Source organism: Chrysemys picta, chromosome 14, assembly GCF_011386835.1.
Source record: "Chrysemys picta bellii isolate R12L10 chromosome 14, ASM1138683v2, whole genome shotgun sequence".
NCBI classification, from domain to species: Eukaryota; Metazoa; Chordata; order Testudines; family Emydidae; genus Chrysemys; species Chrysemys picta.
In genome coordinates, this window is record NC_088804.1 from 15,399,886 (window position 1) to 15,411,859 (window position 11,974).

The 11,974-nt window shown below is 43.8% G+C and overlaps 1 protein-coding gene and 1 long non-coding RNA gene across 18 annotated transcripts in view; one reads left to right on the forward strand and one right to left on the reverse strand.

The window, feature by feature from the left end:
• Positions 1-2,918: 2,918 nt before the first annotated feature.
• On the reverse strand, positions 2,919-5,879 carry LOC101944268 (uncharacterized). 2 transcript variants are annotated; one of them, XR_010592545.1, is made up of 3 exons: positions 5,753-5,879; positions 3,702-3,766; positions 2,919-3,054 (listed from the first exon to the last, which is right to left on the reverse strand). It is a non-coding gene; the product is annotated as an uncharacterized LOC101944268 (long non-coding RNA). The 2 variants fall into 2 exon arrangements; XR_010592544.1 differs by lacking the exon at positions 5,753-5,879 and adding an exon at positions 3,870-3,993.
• Positions 5,839-11,974, forward strand: part of AKTIP (AKT interacting protein) — a 45,205-nt gene continuing 39,069 nt past the window's right edge. For 5 of the 16 annotated variants that reach the window (XR_010592543.1, XR_006174956.2, XM_065567039.1 and 2 more), the window contains exons 1-2: positions 6,823-6,960; positions 9,919-10,031. Coding sequence is in view for 9 of the 16 variants with exons in the window: in XM_065567039.1 (XP_065423111.1) it covers positions 9,990-10,031 (42 nt within the window). In the remaining 7 variants the exon portion in view is untranslated. Of the gene's footprint in view, positions 6,273-6,753; positions 6,961-7,173; positions 7,311-9,918; positions 10,032-11,064; positions 11,855-11,974 lie in introns of those variants that run through there. The other 11 variants (XM_024104107.3, XM_065567043.1, XM_005289792.5 and 8 more) reach the window with 10 other exon arrangements.

The following is an 11,974-nucleotide window of genomic DNA, read 5'->3' on the forward strand; positions in this document are numbered from 1 at the left end:
TGCCCATGGATTAGAATATGCGAATAGAACAGTTGCAGAACACCATCTAGTGGTGCTGTGTATTACCTTAAACTAATTAAATACATTTTAAACATTTCCTCACATCTCTCTGTGGTTATTTCTAAGGCACCTGTTACCACAGAGTGAAATTAGGGCCCCACTGAAGTCAATGAGAATTAATCCAGAGTATCTAAGGATTAATTAAACATAGCACTAGGTATGCCTTAAATCAGTGGCTCTCAACCTTTCCAGACTATTGTACGTCTTGCTGGAGTCTGATTTGTCTTGCATACCCCAAGTTACACCTCACTTAAAAAACTACTTGCTTTACAAAATAAGACATAAATATACAAAAGTGCCACTCCACACTATTACTGAAAAATTGCATACTTTCTCATTTTTACCACATAATTATAAAATAAATCAATTGGAATATAAACATTGTACTTACCTTTCAGTGTATAGTATATAGAGCAATATAAATAAGTCACTGTCTGTATGAAATTTGGGTTGTATTGACTTGGCTAGTGCTTTTTATGTAGCTTGTTGTAAAAGTAGGCAAATATCTAGATGAGTTGATGTCTTATGGAAGACCTCTGCATACCCCCAGGGGTAAACACACCCCTGGTTGAGAATCGATGCCTTAAATGGCACTACTCTCACAGTCGCCTTGTAGATGTGTTAGTTATTTTGTTTTTCCTGATGTATACATGTGCATTTGTTTTAAATATTTTTTTCTTTTTTTCCTATGTCATCCTAAAGTGGCTGTTCTGACCTTGACATTAAGTATAAATGATTATACAGTGAGGGCTTACAATTAAAATAATAATTAATAAAACAAATAGCTTGGGGGACATATGGATTTTTATTATGACAGCAGAGTTTCCTGAGTTTCACTGGCTCTGTATTTTTCAGAAAGCCTGTTTCCCCATAATCTCCTGAAAGAATTCAAATCAACTGACACATTTTAAGTGATAGTCCCTTGGTTTAAACTTGATGGAGCTGTTGTCTAAGCAATCTTTATGTGTGTATAGAAGGGGTACTTTAATAAGCATCTCAAGCTGGCCCAACAAATCACGTCTCCTTGTCTTCAGATCACAGTGCAAAGCCCATGTCTTCTTTCAGATATTTGCTTGAGGGGATCGGATGGGTGGGGAGATAAGATTGGGGGTGGAAAGTAATTGGCGTTGATGGAGAAATGAGAGTTAGGATGCTTTCTTTGTGGGGGATGATTCTTTTTTCTACCTCTAGAAGAGGCAGCAAGATATGTATTTATGTGTGTCTAAAGGCTTGTCTACACTGGTACTTTACAGTGCTGGAACTTTCTCACTCAGGGGTGTGAAAAAACACCCCCCCGAGCGCTGCAAGTTTCAGTGCTGTAACACAGCAGTATAGACAGTGCCACAGCACTGGGAGCTACTCCCCTTGTGGAGGTTTTTTTTTATAGCGCTGGTGCCACAACTACACAGCCATGTTGAAGTTCTGCCGCGGCAGCGTTTAATGTTGCTAGTGAAGACATGCCCTTATTTTCTGTGGGTGCTTTGATCCAGGTAAAAGGGAGCAATTTAGAAGGCTAAGAAAATACAGGAAATATAGTTTCCATAACTGTTTAAAGTAAAAGCAGAAAGTATTCTTCTGTGTGAAAATATCCAAAAAACACAAGGCCAGATTGTGCTCTTACCTCTAGCTGAACAAATCCAGGCGTACTGCATTTTGTTCAGTAGAATTCATCCAGTTTCACACTGGGTAATGAAAGCAGAATCTAATACACTGTATTATAGTCAAAGGATCATAAATTTCACCCAACTTGTTGGACAACTTCCTTGTATTCCATTTCTAATACAGCTTTTTCTTTCACACTCTAGTCTGAGGACACATTTCTGTTTTAATGTTCCTTCTACCCATTGTGCTTCAAGGGTGGACTGGGGATATTATGGGTGCTGTTATCCAGAGCTCAAAATGAAAAGATGTTAGATTGAAAAAAGAAAAGAAATGATGTTATATTGCTCTTACACAATCACTATTTCTGAGTAATGAAGTAATGAGTATTGCAAAGTGTACACAGAAAGAGGCAGATTTACTCTAAGATTGCATGGGCATCCTTATTTTTGGCACTTCCTGACTTCTTGGCATTGTTTACCCATTCAACTGTAGCATTCTTTAATGTAGGTTTTTTAAAATGAAATTTTTGTATGAAATCAAAAAAAAAACAAAACATAAAAATAAATATTAAATCCCCCTTTGCAGGGTTCAATTGTACCAGAAATGGAATGGCTGGACTGCAGGAAAGGATTATATTTTACAAGGCCAGTGCACAAAGCCAGGGCTCCTTCCTACTTCAACAATCATCCTCTTTGTCTCCCCTCTGAGCAGGCAGTCACCACGTGATAGTCCTGAGGGCTGGTCATTCTAGTTGCAATTGAATGGGGCTGTGGGGTGCAGGTGAGTGGTGCTGGTGTATATATAAGTGTGGATAAGAGATGGTGCTGGAACTCAAGTACAATTTTTTTTTCCTTACCAGAGGTCCAAGACAAGTATCAAAATTTATTGGTCTTGATAGCATTTAGGAGAGGAAAGTGTGTTTCTCTAGTCTAACTTGACAAAACACAGAACATTGGCCTGTAAAGTGTGGGTAGCACTTAAATTTTTAAAAGTGGGATTTTCAAAAGCAATCTGTGTTGCATTGCAGTCATGGGAGCAGAGGAAGGCCAATGATGAAACCTTTTGAAACCCCACCCTAAATTATGTTCTCGATAGTTTTATTGTTTTAAATGTTAATAATATAAAACTTTCTAAAAGAAAAGTTAATATTTGAAGAAAACAAAAACAAGTGGATAAAAGGGTGATATGATAATAGCCTTACTTTCCTCTTTGGATGGCATTTTCAGAAATTTTTCCGTAAAGGAGCAGCTGGTTACAGGGCATTCATGTTGGTGCCTTTGAAGTGGCTTACTGGATCCGTCAAACATTTAGACTGCTGATGTGCTGTCAGGGATGTCATGTCCTCTGGATTGTCATTTTCCTTTGATTTACCTTTGAATCTGGTGCTTTCATCTATATGAGAAGAAGAACCTATGCAAATACCTTAACAAGATCCAGTCACAGATACTTTTGGTATAACAGGGTATTTGCTCATGCTTTTTATTATGAAGTATTTATTATTAATTATTATTATTATTTTATTATTATTACTATGTGAATATCTAAAAACTGACATCAGATCCAGGAGTAGCCAAACAATTACAAAAAAACATTTCTCAAGAAGTCAGGAATAAAATCAGTAACTACAACACAACTTTATTCTATATAGCATCTTTTCATAAAAACAGTATCCCAAAATCCTAAATATTTCAGAGTAAAATCATACAATTATCTTTATGTGTGTAGAATATACAGAATTGTAGTTTAAAGTCTCATCCGACCCCCCCAACACACATGAGTTCTTCAGGTAACATTGTTATTTCTAACCCTGGAGAGCAGTAAGTTTGGTGTAGGCGCAGGGAGAGAGACAGCAATCCCAGGTGAATATATAAAGGGGAGAACAAGGCCTTCTAAGGGGAAAACAAATAGGATCAATGTTGGTGGGGTCGTGATTTTATTGCACTTGGCAGAATAGCACTGAACATAATTTTAATTTTGAATTCAGGAATATCTTGTTTGAGGACTGCCTTATATTTCTAATGAAATGATTGAGAACCCACCTTCCGTTCCTAGTGAAGTCTGCTAGTGATTTTACCATGGACATCAAAAGGAGCATGATCCAGCCCTATGTGAATAGTAACAAGTGACTCATCTTAAAATGGTATTGATACATTTTATATAATTATAAACCAGCACTGTAAATATACAGAATGTTGTACACAACTCACACTGGGACATGATCTATGCCCTAGAGAGCTTGCAGTATAAGGTACTGATCTTGCAGAAGGATCTACTCAGACAGACACACCCTGCAACATCCCACTGATTTAAATCACTCTTGGATTGGGACCTAATGCAGACAAGACAAAACACAGGTAGGTGGGTGTGGAGAGACCAGTGATGAAGAAATAAATGTAGAAAGGATTTCTGTAAGAAATGGACTTTAAAGAAGAGACAGAAGGAGGAGAGACAGGGCTATTAGCAGAAAAGAGGTGGGAGACTGTTCTAAGTGTGGTGGACACAACATGAGAAAAGACATCATGCTGAAAACAGGAGAAAGGAGCGAGCGTATGGAGCAAGAGAGTAAGTAGAATGAACTTATGACAGGAATTTAGGTAGGGGCGAGATTCCATAGGACTCTGAAGGTAAGAACGAGGAGCTTGAATATGATGCAATAAAAGATAGAAAATCAAAAAGGGCAGTAGTGGTATGGTTGGAACAAGAGAGGACAAGGACTTTAATGGCATTTGGAAAGATTTAGAAGCAGCATTTTGAAGTTAAGCAGAGAGGAGGTTATAATAATCAAGACAACTGATGACAAAGGCATGAGCATGTTGGTGATAGGACAGAGACTTTAAAACCTGTATTTATTGATTTGTCATTTCCCCTATAACTTGTATACTTCAGGATGGCATGGATTTTGTTGCCATTTTCCAAACCTTGACAAATAAATGGCTTTAGCAATGGTACATCACTTTTGTAACTTCACTCTACTGGATTCAGAGAAGGACCTAATTAGGAATAAGAACAGATTCCACTGAGTTTCATTCATGTTTTGCTTGTCTTATTTTGCAGCTGCGTAGGGCTAAATTATTGTAACTAAACTTCTCATTAATACTTATGTATTGGAAACTGGTTTGTGTTAGTTAGTTGTCAGAAAAAGATTAATTTAGTATTTGCTATGTATGCTTTGCCAAGAATCTGATGGCTCATTAAGAGGACTAATAAAAGAAGCTGGAAGTATTCAGGTTGCACAAACATTTTCTTAGCTTATATAACATTATTAATTATAGCTCCCCAGAGGAGTTCCTGAACTGATTAAAATAATACTTTACAGCTTATTGATTCTAATGAAAAGAAGACTGTCCTACTTTATCCCTCTCTTAGCCATCGCAGTTCTTGTATGTAAAGTCCAGTAAAATTATACTAAACTGGTATCTCTAACCCTATTAGAAAGGGTTATACTTACATATCTGGACAATGTATCTAGTACTGTGGGTAGAGGAGTGTTGTTTATCTAGCCCCCTGTGGTGATTTTTGTATACATCAGAATTAGAAATCCATTTAAGGAACATTTATATTCAAGACTGATTCTTTAATGGAAATACCACACTTCCTTTCTTGACTAAGCATCTCCCAGAAGCCATGGCACATTACCGATTGTCACAGCAGTTTTTCACCTCTGTTCAAATCTGTTTTGGGTTACAAGAGAAGTGAGTACATCGGTTTTAATACAGCCACTAATGCGTCTTTGTCTTCACCACAAAACGACCACAATTTGACCATATTAGCAGTTTATTGCTACGCAGAAACCCAAATGTAGAACAGCAGAGAGATCCCAGGTCAGATGTGAAGTACTGTTACAGTGTTATTCTCTTACTTTTATAAGCAGTAAAACCTCTCACCCTCTTGTCTTCTCCCACATAAAGGGCCTGATTCCCTGTAACCTTGTAGTCACGGAATGTACAGTAGTGCAAAGCAAATGTAGAGTGGGTGTCAAAAATCGCCAGATCAGCATGGTACTTTCTTATATTCACTCTGCAATGGTGTAATGTAAGTGACTATATGCAATGCAGGGCAATGGTGAATCAGGCCCAAAAAGCCCACCTACCTGAATAGATCTGCAGAGGAAAACATGCTCTCTGGAATAGCACTTTCTGCCCTGCCCTAGCCACTATGCAGTCTCCTTAAATCGCCACTAGAGCAATACTCCGGTACAAGATGCATGGTCTGGCGACTGGCCCACGTGCGGAATTACATGAACCCCGTGCAGGCTACTGAGAACTGCAGGATGAGGTGCACCATGAGCAAGGGCAGTGAAGTATATTGAAGCAAGGGTGTCCCTGGGAATGTAGAAGCAGGACCGGATTCTCAGCTATTGCAAATGGGCATCACCGCGTGACCAGCAAAGCAACCGCAAGCCCGCCTCTGCTTTGTAGAAGAGCCTGGCCTCCCTACACCACGGCGTCCCTCCGAAACTGCGGGCGCGGGCTGACGCCGACGGAGTCCCACAGCTGTGACCTAAACCCGGCTCTCTTCCCCCACGAGAAGCCCGGGGCTGGAGCCGGAGCCCCCCACCCCTGCCTGCTGCGGCTCCGACTGTCACCGGAGGGACGCCGGCGGCTCAGCAGGTGACTGGAATCGGGCCCCTCACTGCGACAGGCCAGCGGCTGGGAGCACGGAGCGGGGCCTGGCTGTCTCCCAAGGGTGGGGCAGGTGGAACATCCACAGCCTCACCCCAGCGCCTGGCTGCTGCTAGGCTCCAGCCAGCCACAAGCACGCCCGAGCCTACTAGTCCCGCCCCTCAGCAAGCGACGGCTCTGCCAGCCAATCGCTAGCATAGCCCCCCCGCGGAGAGCTGGCCCATCAGCCAATCGAAATAATTCATCTAGCCATTTACCCCGCCCCCGGGGAGTGACACCTGTATCGGCCAATCGTTGTCACTCACAATCGCAACAATGCCCATTCCTAGTCAGCCATAGCCCCACTAAAACTGCCCCCAAGTGCTCTAGCCAATCGTCATCGTCCTCATTGGCGACGGGCAGCGTACCTTGGTAACAGGTTGCGGCCGCGTTTTTAGCGTCATAGGAGGAGCGGAGGTTTTGATTGGCCAGTGTGGTAGTCACCGAACCGCAGTCACAACACTGCCCGGAACGGTCGGCCTGTGATTGGCTGACTCTGCGGCCAATGCGTGTCAGAGGCCGGCCGGATATTGCTGCTAGGGGCGGGTTTTAGAGCTGCGGACGGGGTGAGAGAGGACGGAGGTGCTGGCGGGGACTCGGCCGCGCTCGCAGTGGAGTGTCCGGGGAACTAGTGTGGGTGAGTGGGGCCTTGGAGCCCGCCTGCGCTGCGGCCCTGCCCGGCTCCCCTTGGCATTGGGAAAGCGCGAGAACGCGGGTTGCCCCCTTACAACTAACATAACAACGGCGGCCGGGCGGAGACAGTCTCCGCAGGAAGGCGAACGCGTTGAGGGCTGCTCGGTGGGGAGCCTGCGGGGTGGGCGGGGCTGCTGCCGGGTAGGTGACTGGGATGCTCTGGGGGCAGCGGGTGGGGCGGGGTGCGGCCGGGGGCGGGACTGGCGCCAGGGGCAGGCGGTGTCCAGCGCGTGCTCCTGGCTCTGCTCTCCTCGGGGCTGAGGCGGCAGCGGGTCGGGCCCGCTCCCCTCTCAGGTGCGGCGGCCCGTGGGCGGGGCAGAGGGGGTGTCACGGGAGCGGGGGGGTCCGGCTGCCAGCGGCTCGCCTGCCCCGCCGGAGCGCCCGGGGACGTGCGGCGGGGGGTGGGGGCTGTGGCGGCGGAGCGGCCGGCGGGGCGCTGGCCTGGGCGGGGGAGTACAGGTACGGCTCGCACGCGCTCGTGTTCGAAGCTCTAACCGCGGCCTCTGCTGTGTCCGTCTCCGGTGCCTGCCAGCTGCGCCCCGGCAGCGCGCCGCCTCTGCGTGTCTCCCCCGCGCTCCCTGAGCTCGAGTATCCCAGCCCTGGCTTCTGGCCCTGCCCATGGGGGGACGCTGCTGCGTGCCACCCACTTGTGCCTGCGGACGGGCAGCTCTGCAGGGCAGATACTCGTGGGCTGGTGCAGTGTACAGGTACCGAGTGAGGCGTGAGAAGGGACTGGCACGGCACTGGGAGGCCTTTGTATAAAAGTGGGACCCCGATACTGGCTTGAGGAAGCAGAGTTGCAGACAAGTTTGACTGGTCAGAGATGTCTCAATAGTTCTGTTCGTTCCGCATTTCTTATGCTAAATGATTGTATTGGAGCCCCCAGGTATCTGTGGGGATCAGAAGTGTGTGTTTGAGGGGGCAGGGGGAGAAAACAGGGATGGGGCTTATTCCCTGTATCTTGACTCTTGAATGTAAAAAAAAATCTGTTGGTTGGAGGGGTCATGCAGGAGAACCTGTTCATAAGGATGTGATTGCAAAGTCATAATCCGGGTGGATGGATGGCTTGAGAAGACTCAAAATCTGAGGGCTTCTCTGAACACCGTTCATGTACCAATTTTAACTATATAGTTAAATCAGTGAAACACTTAGTCCTGGTCTACGCTGGGGGTGGGGGTGGGTGTCGACCTAAGATTCGCCGACTTCAGCTACGCAAATAGCGTAGCTGAAGTCGGCGTATCTTAAGTCGACTTACTTGGCCGTGAGGATGGCGGCGAGTTGACCGCTGGCGTTCTCCCTTCTCCCCCCCCTCCCATCAACTCCGCTTCCGCCTCTTGCGGGCTGGAGTTCTGAAGTCGACGGGGAGCGCATTCGGGGATCTATTTATCCACGTCTAGATGAGACATGATAAATCGATCCCCGATTGATCCCTACCTGCCGATCCGGTGGGTAGTGAAGACCTGCCCTTAGTGTGGATGAAGTTATATTGATATAAAACTGCTTTATTTGTATCTAGTTGGATTTTTCAATTTTTAGCAGATATGGCTTTGCTGAAATTTTGCTGAAATTTCACGTTTTTACAAGTGCTGCTTTAAGTTTAAAGGAGCATTCGCTTACCTGGCTGAATGGAATCAAATTGTGTAATGAAAAACAGGACCTTTAGTCCTGACTCAGACTAGCCACTGGTGTTTATTTGATCTGGGAAAAAAGCTATTATAACAGCTATAAAAGAAATGGACAGGCATTAATGGTGAATTGACTCATGGATCATTATCCTACAGATTCATATAGAAGTTATATAAAACTGTTCCAAAATGCTTTAGAGAGACAAGGTAGGTGAGGTAATATCTTTTATTGGACCAGTTTCTGTTGGTGAGAGAAACAAATGTTTGAGCCACACACAGAAGTTGTTCCAATCAAAGATATTACTTCACCCACCTTGTCTCTTTAATATTCTGGGATCAACACAGCTACAACTACACTGCATACCAAAGTACTTTAGTTACTATAACTAGAGATAGGGAGGGGAAAAAACAGAAGAAATTGGGGAGAAAAATTCAGAGTTGGAAAGAGGTGGAGAAATGGGCTGTACCAGAGAGGAGCGGCTTTAGACACACACACAGTAGCTAAAATCTCTTTAAAGGAGATAAACTGATGTTAAATGAGTATGGGGGAAGGGGAGTAGTAGAGTCAGGGATCCAAATGGTAAGTGTCTCAATGAAATTCCCAACTCAACGGAAGTACTTTCTATTAGAATTGCTGATCATAAAAGTCCACATCATGCTTTTTGTAATGGAACACAATAATAAAAAAAAAAAAGGCTACAGAGAAACTTCTGGATTCTGTGACTTTTATCTATTCCTGGCTGCATTTCTATGCAAATGAAAACAAAATGACACACATGATGAAAGCTCAACAAGCTTCCTTCATTGTGAATGGCAGAGACTTTTCAAACTAATACTCTTAAAAGGCTTGTAGAGTCAGCTGATAAAAACCAGGGATGAAAAAACTTGCCCAAGATACAGAATAGGCTATTAGAGTCCCATGCATGGTTGGACTTAACTGTTTGTTGGGTAGCTTAGTTTTCTTGCATTCCCCATTGGGAAGCTGCAGGCCTGTCCAATGGCATCTTTGCAGAGAGGAGAGTGTAGATAGGAATGCAAAGAGAATGGCTGAAAGGTGCTATATACGTTCAAATATGATTTCTGTTGATCTTTATGAATGTTTTGAAATGTTTTGAACTAGTTGAGGTTGATTAGTTGAGGTCACACAAACTTTTGTTTCTGAAGTTCAGAATTAATGTTGTAATATTGTCCTAATAGGATACTTAGGTCTGGCCTAATTGTGTTGGAATCTTTGTTTGTTCGAACACTCTTTAACTTCTAATTCTGTATGTTTTTAGGCTAGAAAGTGACATCGAAGTGCTGGAGAGGGTCTGGAGACATTTGCAGCCCTTTACTTGGGATACACGTTATGAACCCTTTCTGGAGCATGTCTACAAGTTCCTCACGCAAGGTGGATATCTTAATAAACAGTATATGCATTGTTAATTGTTCACTTCTTATCAAGCTGTACTGCATAATATCACAAAACAAATTTACATTTATCAAAATATAAAGCCTGTAACTATCTAAAGTGACTTAAAATGAAGCCTCAGAATCCATCTTGGGAAAAAGAAATCTTGACAAGATAGTGTTATTGAAGTGCTGTGGCTTTCTTGACTCTCACCTAGACAGCCATGAGGTAAACATAAGGTAGCTCTGCTTAGTACAGTCTGTAAAAACTGAATCCTCTAACTTGCAGTATAATACTGCAGTGTCTGCCTAAGTATAAGTCTCTTCATGGGAAACTGAAATCCATGACTACCTCATCAAGAGGTGGATATTAGTAACTTGAATCATGTTGAGTCTTATCCAGACTTATTCACGTTCTTGTAGCTGCGATACTCTGGGCCAAGCTTTAACTAGATGTTTATTTGACATAAGGTGCATACCTGGGACTTCTGTGTCTATTTGACCTAAATGATGAGCACAAATAGCAGGCTTCTAAAAGGTCAGATTTTTAAAACCTGTCTTCTGTCAGCAACTCTTTAGGGGAAAAGAGAAGGAGTGCTCTTCAACATGGTTCTCTCTCTCATTCTCTGGTCCTTCACCCTGTCACCCACAGACTAGTGCTGGAAAACAGCAAAACTATGGATTGCCTTCTAGGTTTGGCAAGTCCTGATTGTCATTGTTGTGAATCCAAAAGCTGAATGCCTCTCTAATGTTCAATTAGGGCCATGTCAATTAAATACCTTAAAGTTGGGTGCTTGGGTGGGCACATTTGAGTGCAGATCTGAGGGTTCTTCCTCTGTCTCTTAAAGAACTACCATCTGTAATAGATCTAATTTATATGCAGCTCTGAATGTGGAAAAAAAAATATGAATAAAAATACTGGAAAAGGTTGCTGCTGAATAGAATACTTAGGATTCTGTATGGTATCTTGACAATTTGAATAATCTAGAGTGAATGTACCCTCTTTTTAAAAAAAAAAAAAAAAAAAAAAAAAAAAATTAGTGAAGCAGCTCAGATTTACATAAAATCCTGTTAGAAGTGGTTTGCCGAGGTTTGGAGGCGTTCCCCACCCCCTTCTGTATTGAGTTCTAGTTCTAAACAAGGTAGACAGAATATCCATATGTTGTTCAAATAGATACATCTCTTTAGTTTACTAAGTCTGAGGACTGCCCGTATTGAACGACCCAATTGGTTCCCGCAAATTGCGTTGTAAATTGAAATGTCATAATTTGGAATTGCAATCCACTCACTGCGGGACCAAGCGTCGTAGTCGAAACCAATTGTCATAAGTCAAATCGGTGTCAATTCAGAAATGTTAGCCGAATGTCATAAAGTCGAGGACCGCCTGACTAGTCTGAAGTAATCCTTTCGATCAAAAAAAGTACTACACAGGCATTAACAACTTACATATACTCTGTGCCAAAAAACTAAAAATTCTCTGCACAATATTTTAAAATTCTGCATATTTTATTTGTCAACAAATAAATGGTGAAGGTTTCAGCATGGCAGCGGGGAGCATAGGACACTAGCTGCACGGAGTTGGGAGATTACCCTGCAGCCCAGCCTAGCCTCCCAACTGCCTTCCTCCTCTACTTCTTCTCTCTTCCCTCCTCCCCCCGCGGACATGGACTTGGCGGTGAGGCTGCACTCAACCCTGACACAGCGCAAGGGCTGGTCCTGCCTCAGGAATACTCTCAGGCCGTGCTTCTGTGAGCTAAGCACACCAAGATAGCAAGCGAGAGGGACAGAGTCTAGCGCACATGCCCAGCCTTGGCCCTGATCCAGGTGAGGGGCAGGCAGGCTCAGCCTGGCAGGATCCAAGTGTGGAGTGGCTTAGTGTGGGAGGGATCCAGGTGTCCGGTAAGAGGGTTCTGTGTGGGGTCCAGGTGCTGGGGGGTGGAGGAG